Source organism: Magallana gigas, chromosome 2 (assembly GCF_963853765.1).
Source record: "Magallana gigas chromosome 2, xbMagGiga1.1, whole genome shotgun sequence".
Lineage (NCBI taxonomy): Eukaryota > Metazoa > Mollusca > Bivalvia > Ostreida > Ostreidae > Magallana > Magallana gigas.
In genome coordinates, this window is record NC_088854.1 from 39,840,662 (window position 1) to 39,858,806 (window position 18,145).

General features: G+C 33.6%; 2 protein-coding genes and 1 long non-coding RNA gene across 4 annotated transcripts; all 3 read left to right on the plus strand.

The window, feature by feature from the left end:
* The first annotated feature begins 2,199 nt into the window (after window positions 1-2,199).
* On the plus strand, window positions 2,200-2,964 carry LOC105340858 (uncharacterized). Its single transcript, XR_010711132.1, has 2 exons — window positions 2,200-2,436; window positions 2,903-2,964. It is a non-coding gene; the product is annotated as an uncharacterized lncRNA (long non-coding RNA).
* A 3,752-nt stretch (window positions 2,965-6,716) lies between these two features.
* On the plus strand, window positions 6,717-10,924 carry LOC117681135 (histamine H3 receptor). 2 transcript variants are annotated; one of them, XM_066076547.1, is made up of 2 exons: window positions 6,717-6,765; window positions 9,445-10,924. In XM_066076547.1, exon 2 carries the CDS (start codon window positions 9,451-9,453, stop codon window positions 10,450-10,452), a length of 1,002 nt encoding a protein of 333 aa, XP_065932619.1. In that variant the 5' UTR covers window positions 6,717-6,765; window positions 9,445-9,450; the 3' UTR covers window positions 10,453-10,924. The 2 variants fall into 2 exon arrangements, with proteins under 2 accessions (XP_065932619.1, XP_065932618.1); XM_066076546.1 differs by having other exon boundaries at window positions 6,718-6,748.
* Window positions 10,925-14,736: 3,812 nt separating this feature from the next.
* LOC117681134 (histamine H3 receptor-like) lies at window positions 14,737-17,594 on the plus strand. The gene is made up of 2 exons (XM_066073759.1): window positions 14,737-14,906; window positions 16,458-17,594. Exon 2 carries the CDS (start codon window positions 16,466-16,468, stop codon window positions 17,498-17,500), a length of 1,035 nt encoding a protein of 344 aa, XP_065929831.1. The 5' UTR covers window positions 14,737-14,906; window positions 16,458-16,465; the 3' UTR covers window positions 17,501-17,594.
* Window positions 17,595-18,145: the final 551 nt, after the last annotated feature.

The following is an 18,145-nucleotide window of genomic DNA, read 5'->3' on the forward strand; positions in this document are numbered from 1 at the left end:
AATGAGAGAGAGAGAGAGAGAGAGAGAGAGAGAGAGAGAGAGAGAGAGAGAGAGAGAGAGAGAGAGAGAGACTCTCATTTAATGGATATAGATTTCTACAAAGGTGATATCTATGGACAGAAGAGGTGATCTAAAATATCATCATACTACTACCGAAGATAAGGGGGGTGAGCGGCCATACAGTATTGTACATTAAATGAACATTTACATTTTACTACATTTGAGGATAAAAATTCTATTCTTCTTAAAAGACTTACAGAACTGAATAAAAAAACCATTGGAACTGTTATTGATATGTCTGTCACATTCAACGCAGATTGTTTTGAATTGACATCTATACTTTTTTAATGATAGTGTCTCCTTAAACATGTAGGAGTTCTAAGTAAAGACTGGATTTTTCTTGTTCTAAAAATATAGATCCCATGCCGACTGATGACAAAAAGGGTACCTAATTTTGAGGCAAGTTACAACAATATTGTACAAAATTCAACATTTTTCTCAACAAATGGTTGAAGGGAGGACACTAATGAACCACTTAATTATTTTTTCCACATTTTTAAACCTACAAAACAAGTCTGCTGGTGCGCAGTTCAACAGATGTTATTAAAAAAAACATTGTTCAGTTCTTTATGCGTAATTTGCATATAAAACATCTCCCTTAAATAATATCCGAGTCTATAAATCGAGTGAGAATGTCGATCATTTAAGATATTCAAACTATTGACCCTTATAAATAACTCTGCCAATCTTGATCTGTTCTTATTTCATTCACTTTTAACAACATAATAAATATGTATGATGTAAAACCATCAATTTGTACCAGGTGAGTGGAAAAGGAAGTTATGTAAATGATTAATAATTGTATTGGTGAATTTTGAATGATCGACAAAAATTTGAACGCTAGAAGTCAAGTTGCAAGCGAGATACAGAGGTAGGAAATCATTGTTATTTAAACAAATATCTTTGTTTACTACAAGTAATGCAAACTATAAAAATTGCCATTACTATTACCAAACAAGATAAACTGATCCAATGTGTGTAAAAAAAAAATGTTAAAAACAAAAATCAACATTTGATTGAAACTCATTACAATACTACAAATATGTAAACAATAACAAGACTCGAGCCTTGTTTACATAACAAAAACATTTGATCTCTGTATCTTGCTTGTACCTTAATATTTGACTTTCAAATTTTAACGAATCATTTAAGATGCCCAAATTTACCATTCTAAAAAATGGGGGGGGGGGTTGAAAAATTTTGAGCTCAATTCGTCTCCAAGACCCTTAAATAATTACATTATTTATTGTACGGTATATTCAATCTACCTACATATGAAATGTGTTTCACTTTCCTGATTCTTTTAATAATGTCAAGTTGTAAATTTTGAATATACTGGATGGCAGTAAATATGAATTATATTGACTGCCACCCGGTAAATTCAAAATTGACAATAGCATAAAAAAATATTTTAGCGTTCGACGCCTTATATTTTCAGACCATTCCAAGACAAGAGAAATGCTGTCAATGTGACAGCAAACCGGGTTTTCTTTTGCGTGAACAATATCCATAATCTATTTGTCAACCCTGAGTTAATTAACACTACATTGTACCTATCCAGAAAAATGGGATACTTTATGTGCAACATGTTGCCAAAAATTACTAAATTTAACAGCTGGCATTTTTTATTTATAAATTATCAAAAATCGAAATTTCAGTTATACTTGTATATGCACTTTTCTGATATATGCACAAACAATTGATCTGCAAGACATCAACTTCCTATCTTGAAAGCTGTAGGAGGAGTTATCCATGCAATAGGGGTACCCTATTTTATGGTGGCATATCTCTGCTCTATGGTGGCATATCTCTGCCCCTTGTGTGCAACTTATTTTTCTACTAATTATGTCGACATGCAAGAAAAATATGTTGACATGCAAGATAGTTAAGTCAACATGCAACATAACTATGTTGACATGCAAAAAAACTGCAATCAAATAATAGTTATAAAAAATCTCAAATATCGCCAACATGTGACATCCAAGATGCTAGATCCGCTACCTATTGATGTCAACATGCAACTTATTTATGTTAACATGTAACTTCTTTATGTCGACATGCAAATTAGTTATGTTAACATGCAAGATAAATATGTTGACATGCAACATATTTATGTCGACATTGTCACAATTTACGTCCATAATTACTTTCCATACATTTTGTGCTACGTTTATAATGTTACTAATTTATTGTCAGGGTTGCTTTCCATAGTTTAAAGCTCACTCAACTGGTTTTACTAGGCGGGTTCTAATCCCGTGCATTTAAGAATTCAGTCTGGGCGTAGCAATTGGAGACAGCGGACGTTTTCTACCAGCTCCCTCATTTCATCCTCCATGTAACGTATAAGTATTACTGACCAGAGTCCAACTATTCTGGGTAAGTTTGTCTTAATTTTAATGAGACGGATTTAATGCCATATCTATTCCTAAAATGGCCAGATAACCTTGTTTTATATTTTCCGTGAGTAATTTAGAAGTGTTTTGAGTAATGTGTGATAATGAGTATTTGCTCATATGAAAACTATTAAATATAAAGTAAAAGTATGTGTATTGTTGTGATGTAAACATATGTTGTATGTATTTCAGAGTAAGGCGCGTAGTAGTTGCCGTAAAATAAATGTATTTATGTAGCTAGTACACAAGTATATGAAAGTGAAGTACGTGTACGAGTCTAGTGATTGTGTAAAGTAAAGTATATGTAGTGAAGTAAAGTTATGTACAGCAAAATGTGCAAATATAAGGGTAAATACAGGAAAATGTATTCAGTAACGTAATGCGCAGTAAAATGCAAGTATGAGTAAAATAATGTTATCAGTGTATTTATCATTTCATTTATATTTCAGATCCCTTTTTTGTACCTTAATCTCAAGTCTGTTGAAGAATTGGAAATTTATCTGTAAATTATCACCTGAGTAAAAGCTACGTAAACCTATTGAACGTCATTATTTTGGAGCCGCAACGCCACCCGGCGACAGACATGCAAATAAGTTATGTTGACATACAACTTATAAGTTACATGTCAACATATATATCTCGCATGTCAACATAAGTAAGTTGCATTTTGACATATATAAGTTGCATGTCGACATAAATACGTTGCATGTTGACATAAATAAGTTGCATGTCAGCATATTTATCTTGCATGTTAACATAGATAAGTTGCATGTCGACATAAAAAGGTAGCATCTAGCATCTTGGATGTCACAGGTGGGCGATATTTAATATTTTTTCAGATTTCGTATAAATCTTATCTAATTGCAATTTTCTTGCATGTCAACATAGTTATGATGCATGTCGACATAATTATCTTGCATGTCAACATATTTATCTTGCATGTCGACATATTTGATAGAAAAATAACTTGCACACAAGGGGCAGAGATATGCCACCATACAAACCTATGTTGTTCCAAGATGCTGGATGCTACTTATTTATGACGACATGCAACTTATCTATGTTAACATGCGAGATAAACATGTTGACATGCAACTTATTATGTCGACATGCAACTTTTTTACGATAACATGCAACTTCTTTGTGTCTTTATGTCGACATGCAACTTATAAGTTGCATGTCAACGTATTTATCTCGCATGTGAACAAACATAAGTAGCATGTTAACATATTTATCTCACATGTCAACATAACTAAGTTGCCCGTTGCCTGTTGACGTAAATTAAGAGCATGGGAACATACCTTAGTTGCATGTTGACATAAAAAGTAGCATGTGAACATAACTAAGTTGCATGTCGACATAAATAAGCTGCATGTCAACTTATTTATTTTGCATGTTAACATAAATTGTATATCGACGTAAATAAGTAGCATTTAGCATCCTGGATGTCACATGTGGGCGATATTTGAGATTTATTGAGAGTGTTTTTTTTAATTCTTATTTGATTGCAGTTTTCTTGTATGTCAACATAGTTTTGTTGCATGTTGACATAACTATCTTGCATGTCAACATGAATGTATTTATCTTGCATGTCTACATGACATATTTGATAGAATAAAACCTGCACACAAGGGGCAGAGATATGCCACCTTACAAACCTCTGATATAAGTAAAATTGATCTGCAAGACGACAACTTCCTATCTTGAAAACTATAGAATGAGTTATCCGTACAATAGGGGTACCCAATGTGCAATATTATGTAAGGTTTTTTTTTTTAAATAAATGATCAAAATTCAAAAACCAAGTAACATATGCGCAACTCTGATCTATTTACAATTGATCTTCAAAACAACAACTTCCTATCTTAAAAACTGTAAGAATTATTCGTACGATAGGGGTAAACTTTTGGCAGCCGCCCACTCGCCCACCCGCCAGTTTCACTGTTTCAGTAACCGGATTTTCCTTTAGTTTTCTTTAAAAAATCGGTTAAAATTTATGCAGCGTTGCCATATTTGTCTTCAAAGTCAATGGTTTCTAATCAGCTACGAATACATAAACGAAATGTAGAACGGAACGGATGATGATGAGTGGCGTGGCTAGAAATACAATGAAGTATAGGCACCCATTAAGGCGAGGGGTCTGGGGGCAGCTCAAGGCCTCCGGAGGGTCAAGGGCAGAGCCCTGGTGGGGGGTTCAGGGGGGCGAAGCCCCCCCCCCCCCCCCCCCCCCCCCCCGACGGAAAACGGATTTTGTGTTTTAGAGATCATCAAGGAACACATTTTAGGCACTTTTCGTACAGAACATTTTGGGGTTTATTAACGATTTTTTTCGTAGTAAAAAGTAGTAAAAGGGCCAAAAAAATACTCCAAATTGTTTTCACCAGCAGTTTTAAACGTAATCAAAGTGAATGACGGAAAAAATTATACCAAAGCTGTTATCTGTCTCCTTAGTTTATTTTACTATTATAGGGAAAACATTAAGACTTTGTAATTGAATGTCACAAGTCAAAAACAGTTGCAATGGTTATTTTAGATTTTAATAAGAAAACAGATATATTGCTTTTTTTTCAATTACATAGTTGTACTTGATGTTTCACAAAGTCAAGGCATATATCTCTATTAGCCGCAAAGAACTATATATGAGTCAAATTTGGCCCCCATTATTCGCAATTTTTAAAAGTGTTTCAGGTACATTAAATTGTAATAATATCATATTATAGCAAAGAATTACAGTAAATTGATGATGTTCATTTTAGGGGGCCATATTAGGCCCATATCATATACTTAGTATAGTCCTTTTATCAATGATAGTTGAGATCGCATTTGTGACATCAAACAATCAGAGTCTTGAAATAGAGAAAAGACATATATTTGCTTTGTGGTATTTTATTCTTATTTTTTTAAATTAAATGTGGCATTTCAACAATTTTAATTTTTGGTCTTAAAATAATGTGTAGGCACGTGCCTTAAGTGCCTAACGACAGCTATGCCACTGCCCGGCCTGATCAGAAACCATTAAATTGAAAAGATAGTATATACCGTCTTCTTTCACATTACGGAAGGTGTAAAAAAAAAAAAACCTCAGTTATCCGTATCATATTTCATGTACATATACTCATTTTGCCATTTTTTATCAGTTGATTCCTCTAGATTCTCTGGAAATGCTTTGCGCAGGTAATATAAACATGAAAAGATTTTACATGATTTGACATATATGTACGGTATATTGCACCCCTTCCAGATTGAAATATACATGATGTATTTCATATCATTTCGTGTCAATATATAATTATTACTGTGGTTTCATCAATATTCGTTGAATACCAATTTTCGTGGATTTCGTTGTTTAGTTGATCCACGAAATTAAATAATCATCGAAGTGCAATATAATATTAACATTTTGTATTGATAGGGTCATTAGCCACGAATTTACCTATCCTTGAAACTGTGATTTTTACTTCATCCACGAAAATTGATACCCTTGAATATTAATGAAACCACAGTATATCACATGACCATAATTATGGTGTCCTAATTCACACTACTGAGGTTTATAATTACGCGGATCACAAACGATATCGTGACCAAGTTGCTACATAAGCTACGTTTTAGCTTCATTGAAAACACAGATCGCTAGCACTATAAACGCCTCTACGAAGTAGCAGTACTTATGCAATTTTCCATATAGCTAGACTGATCGTATGATCCATATTGGTCTCGTCGTATGCAGTGGAATTACTTAAGCTAGCATGAGTGTTATGAATTAAAACAAAGAATATGTATTGACAATTTGATAGGAGAAATAAAGGTATGCACCGAAACCTTGATAATCCGAACCCTCAAATCGTCTGGATTTAATGAAAGATTTGAATAACTGAATCAACAACATTAAATTAGACACTATATTTTGAAAGATGAAATTGACATTCGTCCGGAATCTGTGACGTCACTGCATGGGTTATTTGATATTAATACTAACTACAGTGTGCATAAATATAACTTATGTACTTACATATTTTTTAATCAAATCTACTATGATTAACATTGTCTCCATTTCCTAATTCACATTTCATATTTCAAGCATATTTCATTTGAACAAAATGTAATAAACAAGTCTTTATTGCATTATCTTTGTTTTTTATTTGTATTCGGAAAAGTACGATATTGTTATTACTTTCACATTCTATTTTTGATACAAATGGTGCTAGGTCTGCTCGCGCATTGATTAACTATAAAAGGCATTTTTAATAAATCCAAGATAAGACATAACTCATATCGGCGGTAGCTCGAAACAGGTAAGGATGTAAAGGATGTAGGTGATTTATTTCTTATATACATTTCGAAACGGTCTTAGTTTGTTTTTATTGAAAGGAATTTAGAAAGAAAATCGAATATAAGCAGCAGTTATCATTAATTATATTAAATAGTTCAACGGGGTAGACCAATTTCATAACATTGCTTTGATTTACCCTTACCTTTTTTTCCCTATCTGGTGTAAAAATGCATTTAAAAAAAACCATTTATATATCCTTTGTAACAATTATTTTTTTTAAAAAAATTCTTTATTCTAAAATTCTTCTATTCATATCATTATATTGTGTTAAGCTGTCCGCTGACCATCATTTGTTATTGAAAATTGACCATTATTATTGAAATTTCGTACTTTTGGAGCATTTACGGACTATTATGAGTTTATTCCTCGGATGTTCAAACGGATCAATGCCTTTTTATCAAGCATTTATTTTTTTTTTCATTTTGTGCTTGATTTCAAATAAATATTTTATAAAAAAAAAAAAAGTCTTAGACCATTAGAACGCTGCTCAAATTTTAAATTTGAGACAAATGCGGGTTTTTTTAATTAAAAAAAAATAAGTCTAAAACGGTATACACACGATTTTAGCCCATATTCATAAATTTCATTATTCTAATTTTTATATTTAGAATGATTAATATGGGTATATTTCTAATGCTTTGTCAGTGTTTGAAAGTCAAATCCAGGTACAGCGTTGGAATTTTTTTTTTTTTTGTAAATAAAGTTGGAGCATTATTATTGTTTACATATGTGTTTTGTTGTTATAATTTCTATAAGTTTCAACCAAATGCAACTCTTCTGTTGATATCGTAATTTAAGAACACATTGAATTAGTTAATCTTGTTAGCCACGAGTCATTTTGCCCACGAAATGGTAATTCCTTAATTTACAATATTTGTAAAAAAAATAAAATAATAATAAGAATCAAGCTTTGTTTAAATATAACAATGGACTTTTTACCTCTGTATCTCTTTTTTGCATAAAAAATGATAATGAAATATTGATCGTGCATGGCTAGGTCCCTGAATAATTTTGGGGCGGGTTGCTGCTGGCTTTGCCATTCATACAAAAGAAAAGAGAAAAAGAGTCCACATTTTAAGAAAAGCAAATAATTATTATGTACAAAGACTAGAAACAGGGGAATGATTAGGTTAGAAAAAAATGAAATAAGAGGTCCATGAATTCTAAAAATATTCATCTTCGTACCGCCCCTTTCTAGATTATTTGCTTGTAAGAAAGCATGCTTCAATTGTCCCCCACCCTTAAAACACAGCCTTCATTTACTTCATCGGGATGTTGTACTTCTGTGTCGGGTTGAACACCTTTACCTGGAATTTGGGGCCTTTATATATGATCCCCGGTCTTTTTTTATCAGGCCCCAGAACCATAAAGCAATCTAAAACTTTAGTAAAAGGTAAAAAGTTCATAACACCACATATTTATTAGGCAATTCCTACAAAATTCAAAATACAATTTAGAACTGCTTCATTGTCCTTTTATATTAATATTTTACAGATTTAAAACATGCACGGATCCGGAATTTTTTTTTCCAAAGGGGAGGGGGGGGGGGGTTCTGAGGGATATATGTTTAATAGGGGGCCTGGGACATTTTTTTGGCTACTTTTTATGTAATTTTAAGAAATTAAAATTTTCCAGACCCTCAACCCCCACCCCTCGTTCAATTGTTTATGATCCTAGATCCAGGCGAGCAAAAAAAAGGAAAAGGGAGATAGGAGTAGCCATTGTCCGCGTTTAATTGAAGAAGAAAATTCATTTTATGATTAAATTAATGGGCAGGTCAGTTTTGTTCATATTCACGTAGATAAAAAACCACATGCTTCCAATTATACACATATATGTACATATAGTGTTAAAATTCTTCTTTACAACTTAAGGAAAGAGGAGCGTTCAAGGTTTTCTAGCCCCAGCAATACACTATGTTATACGCCACAGGACTATTTCAAACCGACACATGTACTTGAAAATCCTTTGAAATATAAAGAATTATGTAAGTACGATTTTCAAGTCACGAATGTTTGGAATTCGTACTCGCAAATATCGATAGGTTACTATGGTTTCATAGTGTTTCTTTATCCACTTTTTTTTTCTTTTTTTTTTTTTGCTCGAAGAGTCCGTTGTCGCGAATAAACAACATCGTAAGAATTTCTATGCAGACAGTGATCTAAATAAAAAGGCGATATTTTCGGAATTCATCAGACGAATTCAGTTTATAGAAAACACTTTTTATAAAAATCGCCCTGAGATGATCGATGGAATCTCAATATTCAAACAATGCTCAAAGGCATTTCTTTCTCTTTTTCAACCAACAATTATTCGGTCTATTTGCGTGACTTTATTCTTTATAGCTTTATTGTAGTCATTTCTTAATCAAAGATTTTTTCTTTTAATTCTACGTGAAAGTCAATCAGGTTTCGCCCATGTTTGAAAAAATTGCCAGATTGATGTTACCTTTTGAATAAATATTTATAAAAAAAAAGTTATATATTAAAAAAAAAAGAAGAAAATCATCATTAGAAATTGGATCCTGAAATACATCACAGACATCCGACGTTACATGTTTTTCTCATAATAAAAATCTGAGAAAATATATGGTAATACCTCAGGTGCTTGTGAACTACGTGTATGTTTATTATATATTTATATGCATCCCATTTTTAGACCAACATGAGCAACCTGACCTTGACTGATGACATCGAGGAGGAGGATGAAGAGTTCCCCCTCACCGTGACCATTCCGTGCGGGATCATCATCGTTTGTCTGATTTTCTTCGCCGTGTTTGGTAACTTAATGACGATTGCGGCATTCATTCGAGACAAGGGTCTAAGGAATGTCTATAATATGTACCTTATAAATCTGGCCGTCACAGACCTCTTGCTTGGTTTGGTCAGCATGCCATTTTACGCCGTCTACACCCTTAAAAGCCACAGTTGGCCGTTTGGTTACCATTTCTGCAAGACGTATATGGTGATAGATTTTGCCCTATGCTTGGAGTCCATCTTGACGATTATTGTCATAAGTCTTGATCGCTTGCTGCTTCTTCGGTACGGTCCACATTACAGCCACAAAGAAACACCAAAAGTTGCGGTCTTGAAGTTAGCGTTAACGTGGATAGTGGCCATTTCCTTGTACTCGCCAGCAATCATCGGCTGGGACTTGTGGACTGGAGAAGACAGCGTGGAACAAGGCGACTGCGACGTCCAGTTTGCCAACGACCTTGCCTTTACGGCGTCTACGGCGGTAGTGGAGTTTGCGATACCATTTATTGCGATAGGTGTTCTCAACTTTTTGATCTATTGTAAGATCAGGAAGAGGTCTAAGATATCACCTGTCGCAAAAGATGCACTTCCTTCTGTTACCACCGCAGTCGACGCCAAAAACAGGAAAGCGGCACGGTTTCTGGCAATGCTGGTAGTCGTTTTTGGCATAACGTGGGCGCCGTACACTGTCAGTACCATAATCATCTCGTTTTGTGATTCCTGTGTCGACGTGAATCTTTACGAGGCCTTCAACTGGTTGTTATGGTCAAAAGCGTCACTAAATCCCCTTCTCTACGCCTACAACAGCGCTAGATTCGCGAAGAATTTCCAGAATATGTTGGCTTGTTGCAAAAAGGGAAAAATCACCGACCCCACGAGTGGCACTGCCACTACAAACTCCAAACCATAAGTGATCAAAGTTGTTGATTACATCGTATTACCACTACTTTTTTCATTAGATGTTCATGAAAAAGTATTGATCTTTAGTTATTGCAGTATGAATTTGATTGTTGTAGACGGTTCTTACCTATCTGGTTGATCATTAATACAAGCATACAAAATTCCAAAATGTCTGCATTTTTGTATTATTTCTTTTCTTTGTTTGATTAAGATGGTATGGGACATCTGTCGATATTAATGTGGATTAAATTACATCATAATTGAAATACTTTCACCAGTGAATGATTATTCGAGCTAAATAAATTACACTTTTTTTAATTCGATGAATAATACGTCACAACATGGAGATGCCCCATACCCCTTAATGTTTGTACAAATGTTCCGATTATATGAATCTTGATATAATGATTGTTATGGCTCTGTATTCGTGATATTCGTGAAAAAAACCTGTAAACAGCTATCTAGGAAAAGTAGAGAGAGAGTATAACGTATGCATTTGCATGTAGTACTTTAGTATGTATGAAGTACAATTATGTACAAGCAACTGTTTTTTATGAATATTGTTTCATGGAATGAAGAACTGAGCACATTCCATTGTGTAAAAGTATATATGTGAGAATAACACAGGGAGACAACATCGGTTGTATTTATAGAAAGAACAATAGACATGAAAAAAATATTACTATATAACACGTTATCTTAGAGAAATAATGATGGTAGCAATCATTAGAAGGATATAACAAACACACAAATCTAAAATTCGTGCTCTTTATCAGCCATAAAGGTGATAATAATGGGATTGTTAACACCATTAATACAAACAGAATCCATTTTGACAGAATTGTTATAAATACTCAGTAACACCAATTTACAGTATATCTTCTTTGTAATGTCAGAAGTTTCAATGATATTTAAAATGATTCACTTGTTAAAACTACCGCTTTGAACATTGGTAAGAAAACTAAATGTTGATTGAATTCCACAAAAAATCATCAAACAAAGGAGCAAATATTGGCATTAATCGGAAATTTGACTCACCGAGTCTAATATACTATCGGTGTCGGCGTCAAGACCTGATTGAAGTTTTTCGAGCAGGTCCAGTTTGCAAGTTTTCACTGGTCCTAACTTTCCCATGTTTGAATGGATGATGCATCTGGTGATACTGATGCACTCGACAAACTTTCATCCTGAATCAGAGCCATAAGTTTCGAATGCCGGAGGAGGTTCAGGTTTTAGGAATGGGTTTAAGTTTTTGGAGCAAGTGCCTTTTGAAGACTCTATACAAGTATAATGTTATTTTTAATTTGGTTCTATTTTCACAAAACTTTGCTACTTGATCCATGTACATGTACAACTTATGATACACACGACTTGCTTTTACTAGGGGCGTTCAATAGATATTGTCACCGTTGTTACAAAAATAAAACAATAAGATATATTTTGTTATTTTTTAATGTTTACCTTAAAAATACTCTCCTTTCTCTCCTTTAACAGACACATAATTTCAATCGATTTACTCAAACTTTTAATGCATTTATAAAATTCATTTTCTGGGAATGGTATTCTAGTACAGATAAATGGAAGGGCTTAAAGCATTCCTCGAATCATACCATGTGGTAATAAGGAACAGTAATCAAAATCAAAAGTCCGTAGCAAAAACATACAAAACAGGAGCAGATCAAACTCGGTTCTCTAATAAATTTAGAAGTAGGATCAGATGCCATGGAGGGTAACATCCTCCGCTGACTGGTCACACCAGCACATCTTTATCCTGACAAGTGCTGTTTTAAATTAGGAAAAGGAAAAAAGTCATAGGGAGACAAGTCGGATGAATATGGAGGATGGGGCAAATCCTTTTCTTTTTCCAAAAATGATCTCACAATCTGGGATTTAGGTGCTGGGGTGTTCTATTGAAGAAGTTAGATGCTGCGAATTCCTTACTTGGGTGTCTTCCTTTCGTAATGTTTTGTGACTTTTGAGACTTTTTCCAGCACATAATTTTGTATACATGTCTGGTGATTGATTGATTTGGAATAGCAAATTGAAATAAAGGACCTTTGCCATATCTTCCCACTTTCAATGGCATTGTTTTGCTGAAACAGGGTGTTTTGCCTTTTTTAGTCAATCGCATCTTGTTATCAATTTTCCTCTGAGGTTCAAAATAATTTATCCCTGTTTCTTTCCCCGTAAGAATTTCAGATAAACGTCGTCCATTGCAATTTTTATAGATTTTAAAGAGATTCGTTCCTCTGTTTTTGGGTAGCCATTTTGGGTCACCTCTATTTTAGAAAGTATGCATCATACATTGATTCTACTCATAAATTCAGATTCTATAATGTCAATTAAACTATCTTAAATAAAGTAGTAAAGGAAAAATAACATATTTACAGAGTTTAGTTTGGGACTATATTTTGTGGCGGAAGGTTTTTAAGAATAAAATGAACATTTTTCATAACTCAGTTGTTTTAGAGTACCGTCACTTTAGCTTCCTTATTTTCAGTGCAAACAAAATTTGCAGACAGTTTGTGCATTAGGATATCTTCATTTTGTTACAAAAAACCTAATTTTATAATTTTTCAATATTTCTATCAACACATATTGGCAAATTTAACTTATATTTCATAAAAGTCAAGGAAAAATGAATCCCAATTTTGCTTAAAATCAGCTTTTTTCATGCCATATCTCAAATTTTACATTATAAACCCATACTTTTTGTTTTATTTTCTGAAATATTAAGATTTTTCTGACAATTTGATCATTATAATTTGAGAAAAAGTTTGAGACTTTTAAATAATTTCATTACACGTTGAATTGGTAATGGATAAATATAGCGTTCTATTAGTGCAAAAAGGTCAAAATATCAATTAGGTGAAGAAATTGTACAAAAATTTTTAAGGATAATTTTAATTTCATTTATTTTGAATAGTATAAATTTTGTATTTGATGCCATGGTTCATTCCGATAATAAAATATAGAGGGAAAGGCGATTTATGTGCAATCTGCACTTTCAGTGCAAAAAGGTCATATTAAATACGCCGTAGCGCCAAATGAAGCACATAGACCCCAAAATTTTGTTTTGAATTTTGGTTAAGCTATGAGTGTAGATTTTTAAAAAATACTTTAGAAAAAAACTTTAAGACTTTTGATCGCAGGAACCAGTTCTTAAGTAGTTTTTTGTACACAATTCAACCCGCTTTAAAATAAAACTTTTAAATAGTCAAGGACATATAATAAATTTATTATTATAACCGTAACTTGATCCAAAAAGCCGTGGATCACGTCTCGTTGCCAGGCGCTGTTCTTCAGATCAAACTCGACGCTTCTTGTCTCATTTGATCTGATAATCCGCGCCCGACAAATCGACTTGATTCGACTCTTTGGATCAAGTTTATACTAATATAATAATATTTGTTTATACCAAAATACATCTAATAATCATGAACTCTTTAAACTCAGTATCTTTTACGTTTTTATAGTACCTCTTATTTTATAAAATCCTTTCTATCGTGTTGTAAAATGTGTGCATTCCATATTGTGTGTTAATATTCACACTACTGAAAAATAAAGTTTATTCATCGAAAAATGCGTGTTGGATTGTAATTTGTATCGTTTGATATTCCCATCAGTGCAATAACTGGCATCGTCTCTTTTCTAATACGTATAGAAATGCATGCACTGAAGCAAATAAATCCCCCCTCTCTCTCTCTGACACACACACACACACACACACACACACACACACACACACACACACACACACACATCAAATTTATCATTGATACGTAGAGAAAGTATTTTTACTACAAAATACCGTAGGACACTCAATGAACTAACATCATGATATTCCTCTGTACTACTTTTTTCAAGGTGGCCCGCAAGAGATAAATGTTTTGCATTAAAATCATACATGATACATTCTAAATGTCACAGTCTGAAAAAAAATCAATTTCAGATTTGCAACACAAATTGGCATTATTTTCCCTCTCTCTTGGTAGCATCGCTGTAGCGATTATATAATGAAGCCTTGAAAATTTGGGCGCAGATCCGATTTACCCTAAAGTATATGTAATTAACAGCTAAATCAATTTTTCCATCTCATGAAATTTGAAATCAATAACGGTTTATTTTCTTCAAACTTGCCTGGCAAACTAGAGAGGCCGGGCTTCAAGTAACCAATTTAATAAATACAGGTACTGGAAGTTTGAAAGGCATATGGTTAACATCTGTAGCCCATGTTCGTTGAAACTATACCGCTGCTGTGGTTTCCTTTAGATTAAGTTTATAATTAAGTGGACATACAAATATATATCGAATATATATTAGTGTTCTCTATTTTCAAAAAAGGTAGATTTATTTGGAGGGGATTTTAAACAATGTGCTGAACAAAACTGATAATGCATAAAAAAGATAAATAAAAAAAACAACGGGGTTCCCAAAGATGTCGATTGACTTAAACTTATACAGGTGAGTAAACATTAATTTTCTACAATTTTTTTTACAATATTGAACAAGAATAATTACTTTTCAAAGTTTCGACATTCATTGGTCAAATGCTTGGAACGAGAATTTATCTATTCTTGATTTGTACTCAATTTAAATTGATCTTTTTTCGTTGTGGTTTAAGTTTATTTTTGTTTATGAATGTGCTTTTGATTTTGATTTTTTTTTTTTTTGGAAGGAGATGTATATGTACTGTATAGATGGAAATATTCGAACGTTTAATTTTCGCCCCTTTCGCCTTCGTTTACTGTGGATTAATTTTAGAATGGGGGAATTCAAATGTCTCAATTTAGCTCCCTTAAACTCAAATTTGTCTAAGCGAAGTTAAAACGGGTGGAACTATTACCAGAAGTAGAAGGGCGAAAATTACACAGGGCAAAAATTACCCCTTTATACACTATTAATTTTGTTTGGATGGTATTTCTATATTTTATGGATATAAGAATAAGGATATAAGAATGTATATATACTAAAGAGTCCTAAACTCACTTGGACCTATACTATTTAATGATAACATCATAACACGGAGATCTTATTGCATTGGGGAATCAGTTTTACATTTGTTCGAAGCGGAACGTACATGGTACATGGTACTAATAGCAATCCTGACTCACAGAACACGAGTTCGAATACGACACTCTGTAACATACATTGCACAAGAGTTTAAAAAAATTTCATTTGAATTTTCCCAACTCTTCTACTTTGGAGGACCATTTCTTTAGTCAACTATAAAATAGAATAAACACCAGTTTGTGTCTTTTGCGTTTCCAATAGGTGTGGAGGATCCTTTTTCAATCTAGAATATGCTGCAATTGGGTGCATTTCTGATACCAAAACGAAGTTAACTGATCAACACTGACCCTACACGCAAATATATATAACAAGATATAACAAGTTGGAAACCATTGTATCATACCTTACTTTAGACCACCTTCTGGTTATGAATGTAACAAACTTTCGTTTTCTTGATTTCATTTCAGACGCATGTTACTAGCATATTTAAACATTCTTAAAAAATCATTCTTTGGGTATTATGAGGTGATAATTTTGGTTGTGGCGTGTTCAATTTTTAAAAATTTCGAAGGAATTTATAATAGATTTGATCATGCCACGACCGAAATTATCACCTCCAAATATTCAAAGAATGATTCCTTATTACTTATATTTATACAATTCTCCGAAATATTCTTGCACGATTAAATACATGTATTATAATGTCAATTAGCAAACCCCGCTTGTGCCCCAATTATACGTCATTTGAATTTATTTGACTGTATAGTTCAAAATCGATAAGTTGTGTTATCACAGGCAAAGATACCGAAAATGTAAATATATCATGTTGAAAGTAAAAAATAAAAACTAATATCATCCGTACAAAATATTACATTGAACGAAATATATGTACGTCGCATACACATACTTTTGTCCCTTTTCTTAATCGTTATGTCAAACCCAAATGAATTTTTGCTTCGACCTGTCAAAGTAACTTTTTTCCAAAATTAAAATCTTTTGTAGAAAACGCCATGAATGACTCGGAAATTACGACCAAAGAAGAGGGAGATGGGACTGAGTTATTTTCCTTGTATGTCACCATCCCTCTAGGCGTTCTGTTGGCGGTTTTGGTTGTCCTCGCAGTGACTGGAAACGCTCTTACCATCATAGCATTTGCAAGGGATAAAAGTCTGCGGACCGTGTACAATATGTACTTGGTTAACCTGGCCGTTACCGATTTTTGCCTCGGCCTTTTCAGCATGCTTTTCTATTCAGTTCATACACTTGCTAGCTATAACTGGCCATTTGGCTACCATTTCTGTAAGGCCTTTCTTGTGGTAGACTTCACGCTTTGTTTAGAATCCATCATTACTATCGTAATGATCAGCTTCGATCGTCTGCTTCTATTGAAGCACGGGCCGCATTACATCGTGAAAGAGACAACGAAAAAAACGTTGATCAAAATTTTCGTTTCTTGGATCCTGTCGTTTTCGCTATATTCGCCCGCCATCATCGGTTGGGACTTATGGATGGGAGAAGATATTAACGATCTGGGAGATTGCGATGTGCAGTTTGCCTACCATTTCATCTTCACTACAGCGACGGCCATCATCGAATTCGTCATTCCATTGTTCGCTGTGACTATCATTAATTTTCTGATATACCTCCAAATAAGAAAACGGACGATCGTTTCTCCACTACCCAACAGAAGGAATTTTTCATCAAAGCCAATTACAGAGCAGACGACAAGCGCAGAAGAAAGGGAGAAAACTCGCAAGGATATCAAGGCTGCGCGTTTTCTTGCCATGCTCGTTCTCGTTTTTGCAATCACCTGGGCACCTTATACAATTGCAACTATTATCGTTTCTTTCTGCGATAGTTGCATCGATACTTACTTCTATGAGTTTCTAGTGTGGTTGTTGTGGGCAAAATCGGCGATCAACCCCTTTCTGTATGCTCTGAACAGTGCGTTGTTTTATAAAAACTTTAGAAAACTTTTAAGATGTCGCAAAAAGCCTAACAATGCTAACCATACCTCAACTGTTGTACCTTATGTTGCCTCGTAAGGCCATTGCAAGTTTTTTCTTTGTTTAGCGTCCACCCAAAAATCAAAAACCTATCTTTCTATCAGGAAAAAAACACAAACCTTAGAAGAAAAAAACACAGCTTAAAAAGTTCAACAAAATAAAATTTGTTATATATTTTGAAGTATTTTCTTCATTTTGTAATAAAAATAACAAATACCTACTATATGTTTTCCATTTTGAATGTTGTTATATCTGATTTCTGATCCGGATTTAAAAATGCGATCCTGAGCCCGACATATGAAAAAGCGATCTAATTTTATGAACAACAATTGTGTGGGTTTTTTTTAATTTTTACATCTCAAAACCAATCCGTCCGCGGACGCTAAACATAGAAAAAACTTGTAATGGCCTAATCAGACGAGTATGCTTCTCTCGGATCAAAGTCCGGTACGGGATAGTGCTTAGAATTTAACCTCTTGTGTTTTAATCAGTGTTGATAGTATACACATTGTGCTTGTTAAGACAAGTGTAAACATCAATGCAAACCAGGCAAAGAGGCCCAACAATGTTTCGATTTGAATGTAGATTGAACTGGCTTTGCCCAAACTTATTTATTAACTGCATAGTGATTTATGTTTTTATTTTTATTATTACATGTATTATTATCATTCTTATTATTCTTAT